General features: G+C 41.7%; 1 protein-coding gene across 3 annotated transcripts in view; it reads left to right on the top strand.

The window, feature by feature from the left end:
• Positions 1 to 3,447, top strand: part of EPAS1 (endothelial PAS domain protein 1) — a 79,595-nt gene extending 76,148 nt beyond the window's left edge. For all 3 annotated transcript variants that reach the window (XM_074863548.1, XM_074863550.1, XM_074863549.1), the window contains 2 exons: positions 319 to 504; positions 1,176 to 3,447. In XM_074863548.1, coding sequence (XP_074719649.1) covers positions 319 to 504; positions 1,176 to 1,327 — 338 coding nt within the window. In that variant the 3' untranslated portion in view covers positions 1,328 to 3,447. The remainder of the gene's footprint in view (positions 1 to 318; positions 505 to 1,175) is intronic.
• The last annotated feature ends 8,900 nt before the right edge of the window (positions 3,448 to 12,347 follow it).

Here is a 12,347-nt window from a genome sequence, read left to right as displayed (position 1 = left end):
ATGTATGTTGACACCCTTGCTTTGGAGGTAACAGAGATCAGCTTAATGGAGATGTGTTTACCTCATGCTGATCCAGGGTGTAGACATCTCGGAGCTAGAGCTGATACCTTCTCTCTACGACACTGTGTTTCCTTATACAAGCATATTTTGGGTGCAATACTACTTCTAGAGCTAGTGCTGTTTGTGGACTTCCTTTGTGACAAGATGCCTATGCCATGTGATCGTCATGCCGAGGAGCAACTTTGCTTTGAATTAGTATTATCTACTATAATTATTACACTGGCTTAATTAAACTATTTTTCCTACTATGTAAATTAGATGAATTTGTCTGTAACTCGAGAGGTCTGAGCCAACCAATGAATCAACTGCAGCAGCAGCAACAGCAGCAGCAACAATCCCCCTGTGGCAGTCCTGGTGAGAATTTGAAAGCAGGAGCGTTTCCCCCTCCGTTTTACAGTTCCCATTATCAGGCCTATACTGTCCAGCCAGCTCATAAAGCATCAGGTAAGAGCTGCCAAATACAGAAAGTGGAAAATGTTGTATTTGCTTCCGATACTAATTCCATGAAAGAAAAAAATTAGTTCTCTTGTTTAGTGTGAAACTTTAATGTTTACATTTGTAATACATGAGGAAAAAATATTTTTGCTCTTCATTTCAATTAAACGTAATACCTTTTTACCTTGGAGGTCCAGTCATCCTCCATCCATACTCTTGTGATGGATTTGATTAAATTGTACTAAACAACTTCATTGCATCATTGATATGGGAGGTTTGTACGTTAGAGTCTTAACATGTGCCTTCTAAATGTTAAAATAAGTCATTAAAGGGGACATGTATACATATATATGTCCCCTTTAATATATAAGGGGAGTGGGTGTCAATTTAGAAACTGTTGTCTACTACAGCTTTCTTCATCTGCACCAATATAATTTTTCTCAGAACAATTTAAAGTGGGGGGTGGAGGTGAAAAACTGCATGTGTGCATGTGACACAACAGTTAAGGCAGAGTGATACATAGGCTTGCTCTGAAACCCATAACTGCTGGTGGTTTGAGGCATGTTGATATAAACACAAAATGAAATTGTAACTGGTATAAACAGAAGAGGGAGGAGAGGAGAAGAGTCCTCTGACTCTCTGGTCTCAGCACCATGACTGACTTCACTAATTTCTTCCAGGTATGACCAGTCGCCTGCTGGGGCCCTCCTTTGAACCCTACTTGTTACCCGAGTTGACGAGATATGACTGTGAGGTGAACGTCCCTGTTTTGGGCAGCTCTACGCTTCTGCAGGGTAGCGAACTGCTCAGAGCACTGGACCAGGCAACCTGAGCAATCCTGCAATTTTCCGTGGCCTATACTGTTCAAAACAGCTTCAGTTTTTAAATATATTTTTGCAAGTAGACAATTTCTAATACCAGTACACTTTTACAGGATTTTACTTAGACATTGAACCTGTCCACGTTACCAAATAGTGGCCTTTTGAAGTTACTCACTTTATTATTCATACTAAAGAAATACATCTACTGTATTTTCTGTATTGCAATTAAAGTGTTGTTTAGAGAGTTTGATTACCCTCCCCTTATCTCATTACCTGTAATTTATACACTGAAATTTGCTTCAAATTTCATGCTAATAAAAAGCTGTGGTATAAATGCCTCATCATGTGATACTTTGGCTGCAGTACTGCAATGATTTATTTTTATTGCCAAAGATGAATGAAACAAATTTGATCTCCAACCACAGTTTTTTGTCGATCTGCCAAATTGAAATCCTTTAAGTCTTTCTGTTTTCCAGCATTTATTGTATTGTAACTTTAATAACTTTTGGAAAAGCATAGTAAAGAAAAATCCCAGCCTTCTGCCTCCCCCCCCTCTTTCATTTTTACAGACTTTGTTGAAAGAAATGTGAATGGTGAACTGCAATGTTTGTGGGTATCTGTGAAAGTTGCACGTTGTAAGCTTTTTTCCTCAGAAGCAAGCCACATTCTCAGCTGCCTTAACCTGGCTTAGCTCTACAGTCAAGGGAGTCCTACAGATTTACCCCAGTGGAGGATTTAGACCTGTGTTTTTGCTTGTGTTGAGGTTTCTTGTTTTGTTCTTTGTAGTTTCCTTTATTTTTTACACAAAACAGATTATTTTTTTTTTTTTTTAAATTTCTCTCTGGGTCAGTTAATCATCTCTTGGTACTTTTGCTATATCTAGGACACAACAACTTTAAGAGCTGTTTCTGCTAGAACTAGTAATATTTGTTATGGTGTTGCTGATACTTCAGGAATCTGACCAGCAGCCAGTACTAACACTCTGATTAACGTTACCCTTTTTCATTTTATACGCTAGCTAGCAATATAATTGCAAAACTGAATTGTTAAAACTAGAAGTTAAAGTAGTATTTCCCAGTATATTAAGCTAACTCAGTTATAAGTAGACAAAAAGAATTAAGGATTGTGTAGTAAGATGAATAGCTGGCAGGTCTCTATCATTTTTACTTGCCTTACATTAAGTGGTAGCTGAAATGTCATTAAAAGGCAGCCAGCCATTTTCAGAGCTCCTTTCCAACTACCATTAGTTGTCATGCACATATTTTAAAAATTAAGGTTTTGAATGCTGTCAAAGGATTTGAAAGTTTAAATTACAACATATTTAAACAGTAAAAATATTAAAGTAATAAAAGGCAGGTGAGCAGTTCTGACTTTAAAATACATACAGACCTAGATATATGTTGGGATATATAATCTTGTTTCCTCCACTGGTATAAATCATCACAGCTTCATTGAAGAAAATGCAACTGTGGCAATGTACAAAAGATAAAAATCTGGCCCAGAACCTTAGAATAAAGATATCATCTTTTGAGACTTCTGATTCTGCTGAAGCCTGGTTTATAAAATTGCTTTATATCATGCACTGACACTTACAGAGAGGGAGCCTTGGGTTCACAGAGCACTTCAGATTTCCCTGTGTTAAGTGAGTCTTAACCACACATACTTAGAAAAGCTGAAGATCTTTTGTTATTGGTACATAATGTAAAAAAATATGATAGTCCCTATCTTTTAAGAGTTTATTACAAAAATAATCTACAACTATAGTGAAGTTATTACTGTGTGGAAAAAATATATTGTAAGCATCCAAATCTGATGACAACTGGCAATCCCGATTTGACAAATTTGCAGTAGCAAGGACTTAAAGGCTTCAAGGATTAAAGACACTTGAATACTGCTCTTCTGTTTCTTATTTGTGTAGTTTCAGCATTAAAAATGTTATACCCTAACAGTTTACTAAAACACTCTGAAAAAATATTCCATGTCTTAATATTAATCATACTTTTTATTGTAATTATTTCATAATCTATATTGCTGAATTCTTATTGACAATATTATAACTGTATGGGAACTTTAACTTGATAAGGAAATGTATTTTGACACTGATACCTTATTAAAGTATACTGATCCTAAATTCTTTGTGACTCATTTGCTATGAATTTGTTATTTGTTGTATCATTGTAAAACAAAAGTATTTATTAAATTATTTATAGAAAATAAAGGTTTGCATTGATCTTTGAAGAATGAAAGAACAAAGAAGTTATCCATATTTGAGAGCTGGGAACTAGCCTGCTAAAGGTCTGTACCACCAACCTCTTTGTAGAGTTTACCCAGCTTTCCTCAAATGCAGAATTAATGCCCTGCAGATCACCCTTCTGAAACATGTCCTGGGGTTCAGACTGTTGCTTCCATTTCAAAAGTGTGTTTCTGTCCGGGGAGCTGAGGGTGCCTCTTGTCATGCTACTCTTTAAAAGAAGAAAAAAAAATTAAATTGACAAAATGACATTATAGAGGCTGAAATGCCACAGCTCCCCACTTCCATTTTTTGTGGCAGTAGTATAAGCCATCATATTCTAGCAGTCCTGACAAGCCCATAAATAAATGGGCTTTCCCCCATCCAAGCCTCTGCCTCACCCACCCAGTCCTTTACCCCAGTGCTGCTCTTAAACATGCCAATCTTTTTCCATATAGAAATTGCCAGTTTTGCCTATGTAATAACGCTGATCACGCTGTAGGAGCACAGATGCATTAAGAAATTCCTTTCCAAACATGCACTTAAATGGTACAGTGCGGAAGCTGTTGGACCTTGACCCTTCTGATAACTGCCTTTGAAAGGTGCAGTGCCAGTACAGACACTTCCTCTGAAGAACCTGCATAAGTAGGCTACCATCACCTTCACAGGTGTAGAAAGTAACTCCTTCCTTCTAAATCTGTTGTAATTAAAAGTAACCACACAACCTACAGCAGTGAAGAGCCAATGGTGGTACCCACCCAGTTACCCACCCATTGATCTTCAGGGCACTCGGACAAAGACTAACAGCATGGCAGATCCTAATCCAATTGAGGGTTAAAAAAACCCCGATCATCTCTTAAATAGAGATTAACCTGTTCAGATCAATTCCTATCTTTTAATGGTTGTAATCAGTAACTGCTAATACAAAATAGCGCTGCCAGGCATTATTTTTTCGGGTGTCCAAACACAGCTTATTGCTAGCACTCTCCTTCTGAAGAGCTTCCAGCATTCACCAGTCTCCTATTCAAGTAGCTCAAGGAACATACTAGTAGTGCCTTGAGCTTTTTTTTTTCTCCATACTGCAGCTAAACACTTCTTACATTAGTGAGTTTTAGTGTTTTTCCCCCTGTGTATAATGAATGGCCTGGACAGCTAAGCTCTGACATTGCAATTTACATACCCGAAAGACCCAAACCCTGGCCAGAAACGTAATACATAAGATTGCATCAACAGCCAAGTTCTGTTCTGCTGAACAGGGATTTATTACAACTTTTTAAAAACTTCCCCCCGCCTGTAGGCCACGCTTAAAATTAAGCGTGCATCATCTTTCACTGCCTAAAAGCACCATTTCTTGGCATCAGATCTTGTATCTCTAACAACATCGTGCTCATCCCAACTATGTTGTTCAGCACTCACCATGTACTGCTGAAAAATTGGGCAGTTTTGACAAGCTCTCATGACTTGCACTGGTCTCAGTCTTTGGCTGATTTTCAAGTCTATCATCTTTTTAAAACGATCAAGCCAGCGTTTCTGCTAGACCACTGATTTCATGCATATAAGTTTCACAGTTTATCGAACAAATAGTGACAACAAAATACTATAGGAAAGTCTCAACATCCTGGTATATATATTGTGATTACTAATAAAACTACAAAAAAGCCCAGATAACTTGGAGCAAAGTCTAAATATCTCAGTTGAGACACCAGCTCCTAAGTTATACTGAGATCTGCGGACTGTAGGTGATTCATCATGCTTGCTTACAGCAGTAGGCAGAGCACAGGAAAACACTCGCTCTAAACATACAACTGCTCCAGTTCTAGATGGTGAAGGTTTCATCTGCTACTTCTCCCTGAGGAGCTTTATAAAGCTACTTACAGACATGCCAGATTTTTTTTTTAATTTTTTTTTTTTAAGAGCTACAGCAGAAAACTGGAAATATCCACCTACATTTAAATAAACAGAATTATTTTATTTTCTTTTTTTTCCCCTCCAACTCTCTTATTACAGGCTTCCCAAGAGAGGAAGAAGCAATTTCTAAGAAAAAAGACAATCCTTAACAATATTTTCTTAGGACAACAAAATCTGTCACCCATCCCTGTTCTGCTCCCTTAGCACAAGCCAACACAGCACAACAGCTGCTTTTCAGTTATCTGGGGCTGCATGTGAGCTCACCCTCACCCACAGGGAAGGCAGGCGTGGATTCCCGTTCCTTGCTGTTGCTTTCCTTAGACAACTGAAGCTACAAAAGCACCATAGGAAGGCTGTACCAACTGGTTATGTACCCCAATTTTGGGTGTTCACATTAAAAATGGGTTCAAATTAAAACAAACAAACAAACAACCCCCCCCCAAAAAACAACCAACCAAACAAACAAACAAAAACTTAGCTACTCAGTTTGGAAACACCACTGACATTTCATCTGAAAGCCAGCCTGCAAGTTTTGGCAGCTTGTGATGTACCATAGGTCTCACATGGAACATTTTCCTTGAAAAAGTCCTCAATTCCTGTAATCAAGGAGTTACTTAATTCTCTTCAGCCACGCTTCTCAGTTAGTAACATGCTTGAGATGTCCGATTAGGGAACAGAAGCACATGCATGAACCTGGCTTGCAAGGACTACCTGCAAGCCAGCCAGCACCAGCTACTACTGCCTTTGACAGTGGTAGAAAGGACTACTTAGACTTGGGTCGCATCTCAAAAAACCCAACTCCCCTTAGCTTCATTAAAAAAAAGAAAAATTAGCAACTCCCTAAACTCCCCACTTGAAAACTCTGTGTTTAGATCTTAGAATTACAGACAAATCTGGCAAGCCACATCCTCAAAGGCAACAGCACCAGAACACAAGAGTGAACCCCCCTCCAGGTATACTTTTTAAAATGATATGATTTTTAAACTAATGATTCGGGGTCTAACTGGTAGTCTTTGAAGGACTGGCACTAGCTGGGTTTTGCAAGAAAAAGCGTGTTATGTCAACAGCTCTAATGACTGAAGCTCTGTCTCCCCACAGCACTGGCAAAGGCAAACAGACAGCAAACTCTCTTGTGGCAGAAGAAACCTACCTCAAGCGTTGCCTCCTCCAGGCATATTGGTGTCACCTTCCAGCATGTAGTTCCAGAAGGACAAAAGGTCCTAGATAAACCACAGCAACACAGGACCAGCAACTTGATGGCTTGTTCATCCATCAAACATGGAAAGTCCTCCAGTCTCTCAACAGCTGAACATGCATCTTGGCTGCAGGAAGCAACCTTTATTGTTTAGTTTTGATTCCTGGTCTTTCCTCTAACCCCAATTCCACTTTTTTCCCTAGCTCCTAGTCACGGAATGATTTGGGTTGGAAGGGATCCTAAAGATCATCTAGTTCCAACCCCTCTGCCACAGGCAGGGACACTTTCCACTAGACCAGGTTGCTCAAAGCCCCATCCAAACTGGCCTTGAACACTTCCAAGGAGGGGGCAGCCACAACCTCTCTGGGCAACCTGTTCCAGTGTCTCACCACCCTCACAGTAAAGATTTTCTTCCTTATATCTAACCTAAATCTACCCTCTTTCAGTTTAAAGCCATTACCCCCTGGTCCTATTGCTACATGCCCTTGTAAAAAGTCCCTCCCCATCTTTCCTGTAGCCCCCTTTAGGTAGTGGAAGGCCGCTATAAGGTCGTTCCGGAGTCTTCTCTTCTCCAGGCTGAACAACCCCAACTCTCTCAGCCTGTCTTCATAGCAGAGGTACTCCAGCCCCCCCGATCAATTCATGACTCTCCTCTGGACTTGCTCAAGCAGGTTCACGTCTTTCTGATGTTGGGTGCCCCAAAGCTGGACACAGTACTGCAGGTGTTGGTCTCATGAGAGCAGAGTAGAGGGGGAGAATCACCTCCCTCGACCTTCTGGCCACACTTGTCTTCATGCAGCCCAGGATGCAATTGGCTTTCTGGGCTTTGAGTGCACACTGCAGGGTCACGTTGAGCTTCTTGTCAACCAACACCCCCAGGTCCTTCTCTGCAGGGCAGCTCTCAATCCACTCATCACCCAGCCTGTGTTTGTTCTTGGGATTGCGCTGACCCATGTGCAGGACCTTGCACTTGGCCTTGTTAAACTTCATGAAGCCCACCTCTCCAGCCTGTCCAGGTCCCTCTGGATGGCACATCCATTCCCTCCAGTGCGTCGACCGCACTACACAGCTTGGTGTTGTCGGCAAACTTGCCGAGGGTGCGCTCAATCCCACTGTCTGTGTCACCAACAAAGATGTTAAACAGCACCAGTCCCGACACCGAACCCTGAAGAACAACACATGTCACTGCTCTCCACTCTGATATGGGGCCACTGACCACAACATTTTGAGTGCAACCATCCAGCCAATTCTTTATTTACCTAGTGGCCCATCCATCAAATCCATTTCTCTTCAATTTAGAGACAAGGATATCATGTGGGACAGCATCAAATGCTTTGCACAAGTGCAGATAGATGACGTCAGTTGCTCTTCCCTCATTCAACAACACTGTAACCCCGTCATAGAAGGCCACCAGATTTGTCAGGCACGATTTGCCCTTAGTGAAGCCATGTTGGCTGTCATCAATCACCTCCTTATTTTTCAGGTGCCCTACACCGTTTCCATATTGCCAGGCACAGAGGTGAGACTGACTGGCCTGTAGTTCCCCACGTCTTCCTTTTTTCTCATTTTAAAAATAGGGGTTGTTTCCCCTTTTCCTGTCAGTGTGAATTTCACCAGACTGCCATGACTCCTCAAATATGATGGATAGTGGCTGAGCCACTTCATCTGTCAGTTCCCTCAGGACCCACAGATGCATCTCATCAGGTCCCATGGACTTGTACATTCCTTACCTAGGTCTGTGGTTTCATCATTCTGGCTTCTGCTTCATGCTGCCTTCCCCTTCTCCAGCTCACCTTCCCCTCCTAACAAACCTGTTCCAACCTGGCCCATCTACACACATCCCTCATTGCAGGCAGCAGTTTTTAGCACAGATTCAGGGACTTCCAGTATAGGTTTTCTCTGGTCATGTCCTTGCCTTGGCTGTCTGTATCAGCCAGATCCTCAGCCTTTTTTGTCCAAACCCTCAGATTCTGTGGTTATTGATCTGAGCTCATATTGAAAATCTCCAAACCCCATTCCCACTCTAGCTGCTCGGCATGACAGACCACAATCCTTGCCCTGACATGAAAGTAGATTTAATACTTGAAGTCACAGGGGGATGCACTAGCTTCCTGAAAACTGCAACACCACCACCAATTCATTTCAGACATTTTCCTCAGCTATTACAGGGTTGTTTCCATTTGCTACTCAAGCAAGTGATGGTGAAGTATGGATGAAAAAGGTTCTGCTGGCTCACAGACAGCATCTCTTTCATGATCCCCTTGACACTGTGCTTCGAGCAAAATCCTAACAAATTTTAGACGTACAAGAAGTTTCTCCTGCAGTTTTGGAAATGAGAGCAGAGTTGACCAATTTCCTTGGATGGCTGAACTCTGTCTGTAAAGCCAGAACAATTTTCCCAGCCATAAGAGGCACAGCATAGGTTTGCTCTTTTAGTTCTATCAGCATCAGAGAGCTAACACTAGTGAGAAGAGAATCCCTATCTGTGATTACCCAAACCTTCTCCCCATACAAATAATTGCGTGTTCAGGACAAAAATTAAGACTGAGGTAGAGGCACACGCATACACTTGTTAAGGCACTTTGTTAAGGCTGCTACATGCTTGACGGACACCAAGAAGTTCACTTAAGGTGCAATTTCCAAGTCCAGCTTATCCCTCGGCATTTTCAGCCCTGGGCAATCATTATGCACTCACTCCAGAGCTTGGCTGTTCAGAACTTGGAGAACCACAGGGTGCCCTGGAGGAGAGTGACCCACAGGGATCTCTCTGTCCAGTTATAACCCGTTAAGTCAGAAAAACCAAAGGTTAACACTCCTTCAGGCACTCGTATGTCCACCAGAGAGAGTGACAGTAAAGTGATCACAATGCCACTTCAGCAGAGTTTACCAGAATAACGCTCTTTCTAAAGACATTGACAGGACACATTTTCCTATTTACAACTGTTTATGCAACTGAATTTTACTTCAGATTCTCTAGTAGAAAAAAAGCAGCAGTTTGAAAGCCTTGCTCTCTTTTTCTCAAGATGTTGGTAAAGGCCAAATCTGAGACGGAAGAGGAAAGCACAAATACAAAAAACCCACAACTGCTAAAAACGCAGACCGAAGCCCACAGCTCCCTGGCATTATATTGTAGTAGAAGTTGCATGAACTTCTAAGTGGCAAACCACAAAAGTTGCCTCATATGATGAGCCTTATGATCAATACAAATATATGTAATTTTAATTCAGCCCCTCCTCCACACAGCGGCACCACAACAGTATTACACGGGATCAAATGAAGCATAAAATGGATGTCGTCACCGTCCATTTTTAGATACATCGCATGACATCTATTGGCTTTTTTCCTGGAAGAGCAGGCAATACTAATTGTGTCTATCGCCTTACTGCTAACATGGATAGTGCTGTCCTTAACTGTAGCCCCAAAAACACACTGGAGTTCACAGAAAGCAAACCAATATAAGTTTACTGGGAAAACAGGTTGTTCTCCATTATTTTAACTTCAGCTGCAAACATCAAGATGACTTTTCCTGTGCTTTGCTCAGCTATAGAGATGTTTGCATTTTTTAGCATATTTACACTTTTTAACAGAGCTTGTTGTTCACAACTTCACTTTTCTTTGATCTTTAGTCAGTTCTTGGGAGTGCACAGTACCATCTCTTTCAGGGCCATCTGATCACTGCAGAAATCTCAAAGATAATGGAGACACCAACACTATATACTTTAATTTTTGGTCAAACTCCCTCTCCCCCCTCAAAACCTCTTCTGTAGAAGAGATTCTGCTTAATGATAGGCAACATCTTGAACAACTATGTGCTGGGTTTGCTCTTACTTAGCAACCCCCCCTTTCTGCCTTCCCTGGATCCACAGCAAGCATAGTCTCTGCAAAGCCACCCAAGCACTCTGAAAAGTGGACAAAAACCTGGCTTTGTAACCATCAATTATATCTTAATATACCAAATAAACACTGTAACTTGTGCTTTCATTTTTAGAGTGACTTCTCCAACCTACCCCTTTACACGTTCTCCCTCCCCCCATGCAAAACCAAGAAGAAAGCATCTTTAGAAAAAAAATGAAAGTCACTAAAATACTTGTCTGGGTAACCAGCAGAGGAACCAGGAATGAATGAAATATCTGGAACTCATTTAAGTTCACTGGAAAGACAGGGAACATTCAAGTCAACAGTGCTGTCATTCTTTTCTTTCTGCAACACAGTCCCTGCTGGGCAGGGTTTATTTGCACTGAGGTTTTGTATTAGAAACACACACACTTAACTAAATATTATTTTGTTTATCCAGGATTTTTTCTGTCCTGTTCAGTGCACAAATTCCACAAACCTGTGCTGAAAATAATAAAGAGGGTGAAAAGTGCCTGTGCCCAGCACTCAGGAACCACAACCAGTGCCTCTGAACGTCAGACTGCCATGCTGGGCATACTCAAAAGACCTGAAACCTGCTGAAAGCAGATCCTCTTCAAGACCTACCACGAGAGAGAATGTTTTCCCTGGTGGGTACATTGAGACTGAATCCCAAATGAGTCACCCTGGAGAGCAGGAAATGCTCCCTCTGTCTCCTCCTGCAATATTCACCTGGACATTTCCAAGAAAATAGAAGTGATCCTCACTCCACCCCTTCCCTTTTCCCCACATTGTTCCTTCTTTCCATGGAAATCTCTTAAAGAGTATTTTGATTCTTATAGGCAAAACCATGTCCTGACTCATGCCAAGGAAATAAATCCCACATGTCTACAAAGCCTACGCTACAAACCGGTTGCTGAGGGGCGACCATTCCCAAGCCCCTGAAAAGCAGGTCTTCTGCAGCCTATGGCTGGAATTCATGCTCTCCATAGGGCACTCCTGACCCCAGCACGGGAGCATCCAGCAGACACTATTGTTCCTCTAGTCGTGGGCCAGAAGTGCAGTGGCTGAACAAGCTGTTCGTTTCATGTGCTGCCCCCAACATAGGTCACCTAATCAAAACCCATCTACTTAGGCTTAACGTAGATAATGTGCATTCACTTACATATGGAGCAAGAGGATAAATAAGCCTGGCTCATGGAAGTACTTTGTGGCTGTGCATAACGGACCAACATCATGCATAGCAAAAGCTGCTTAACAGGAAATTGCTCCAGGAAGCTTTCCAAAAAACATACTTTTCACATTGACACTACACCCCCAAGCTTCTCTGCCTAAAGGGCAACAGCATAGCACACCCGCTATGATGGTGTCCATGACTGCTCTTCCCAGTGAGCCAAACCGTAATGGCAGCAGCTTGCTAGGACCAAAAGCAGCATTGCAGGGTCCCCCAAGCACACTTGTGCTCAGCAGTCCTCACTCACAACAGCTAGTTTCACAGCAATCGGGTACTTCCTCAATTTGCTGCATCCCCCAGCCATACCCTCCCTTTCCTCATTACCAAGATGCCAAATTCTTCTCCTGAGTGAACACCTCCAGCTCGCTTTTTCACAACATCCAACAGCATTTAGAAATCCTCTTCCAGATGCTCTTATTGGAAATGCAGACCACACAATTACAAAAGGAGTTCTGGGATCTTATCTGTACCACCATGACTCATCTTTGAAAGTAGTATTGCAGCAACACTGAAACGTACATTCAAATTATTTGTTTGTTCATTGTTTGTTGTTTTGTTTTTGTTTTTTTTAAAGTCAGCTACAGAAGAAAAAGGACACAGACAGTTGCGCAG

Source organism: Strix uralensis, chromosome 3 (assembly GCF_047716275.1).
Source record: "Strix uralensis isolate ZFMK-TIS-50842 chromosome 3, bStrUra1, whole genome shotgun sequence".
Taxonomy (NCBI): Eukaryota; Metazoa; Chordata; class Aves; order Strigiformes; family Strigidae; genus Strix; species Strix uralensis.
Note: the sequence above shows the minus strand (reverse complement) of the source record. Positions and strands in the feature narration are given on the sequence as shown.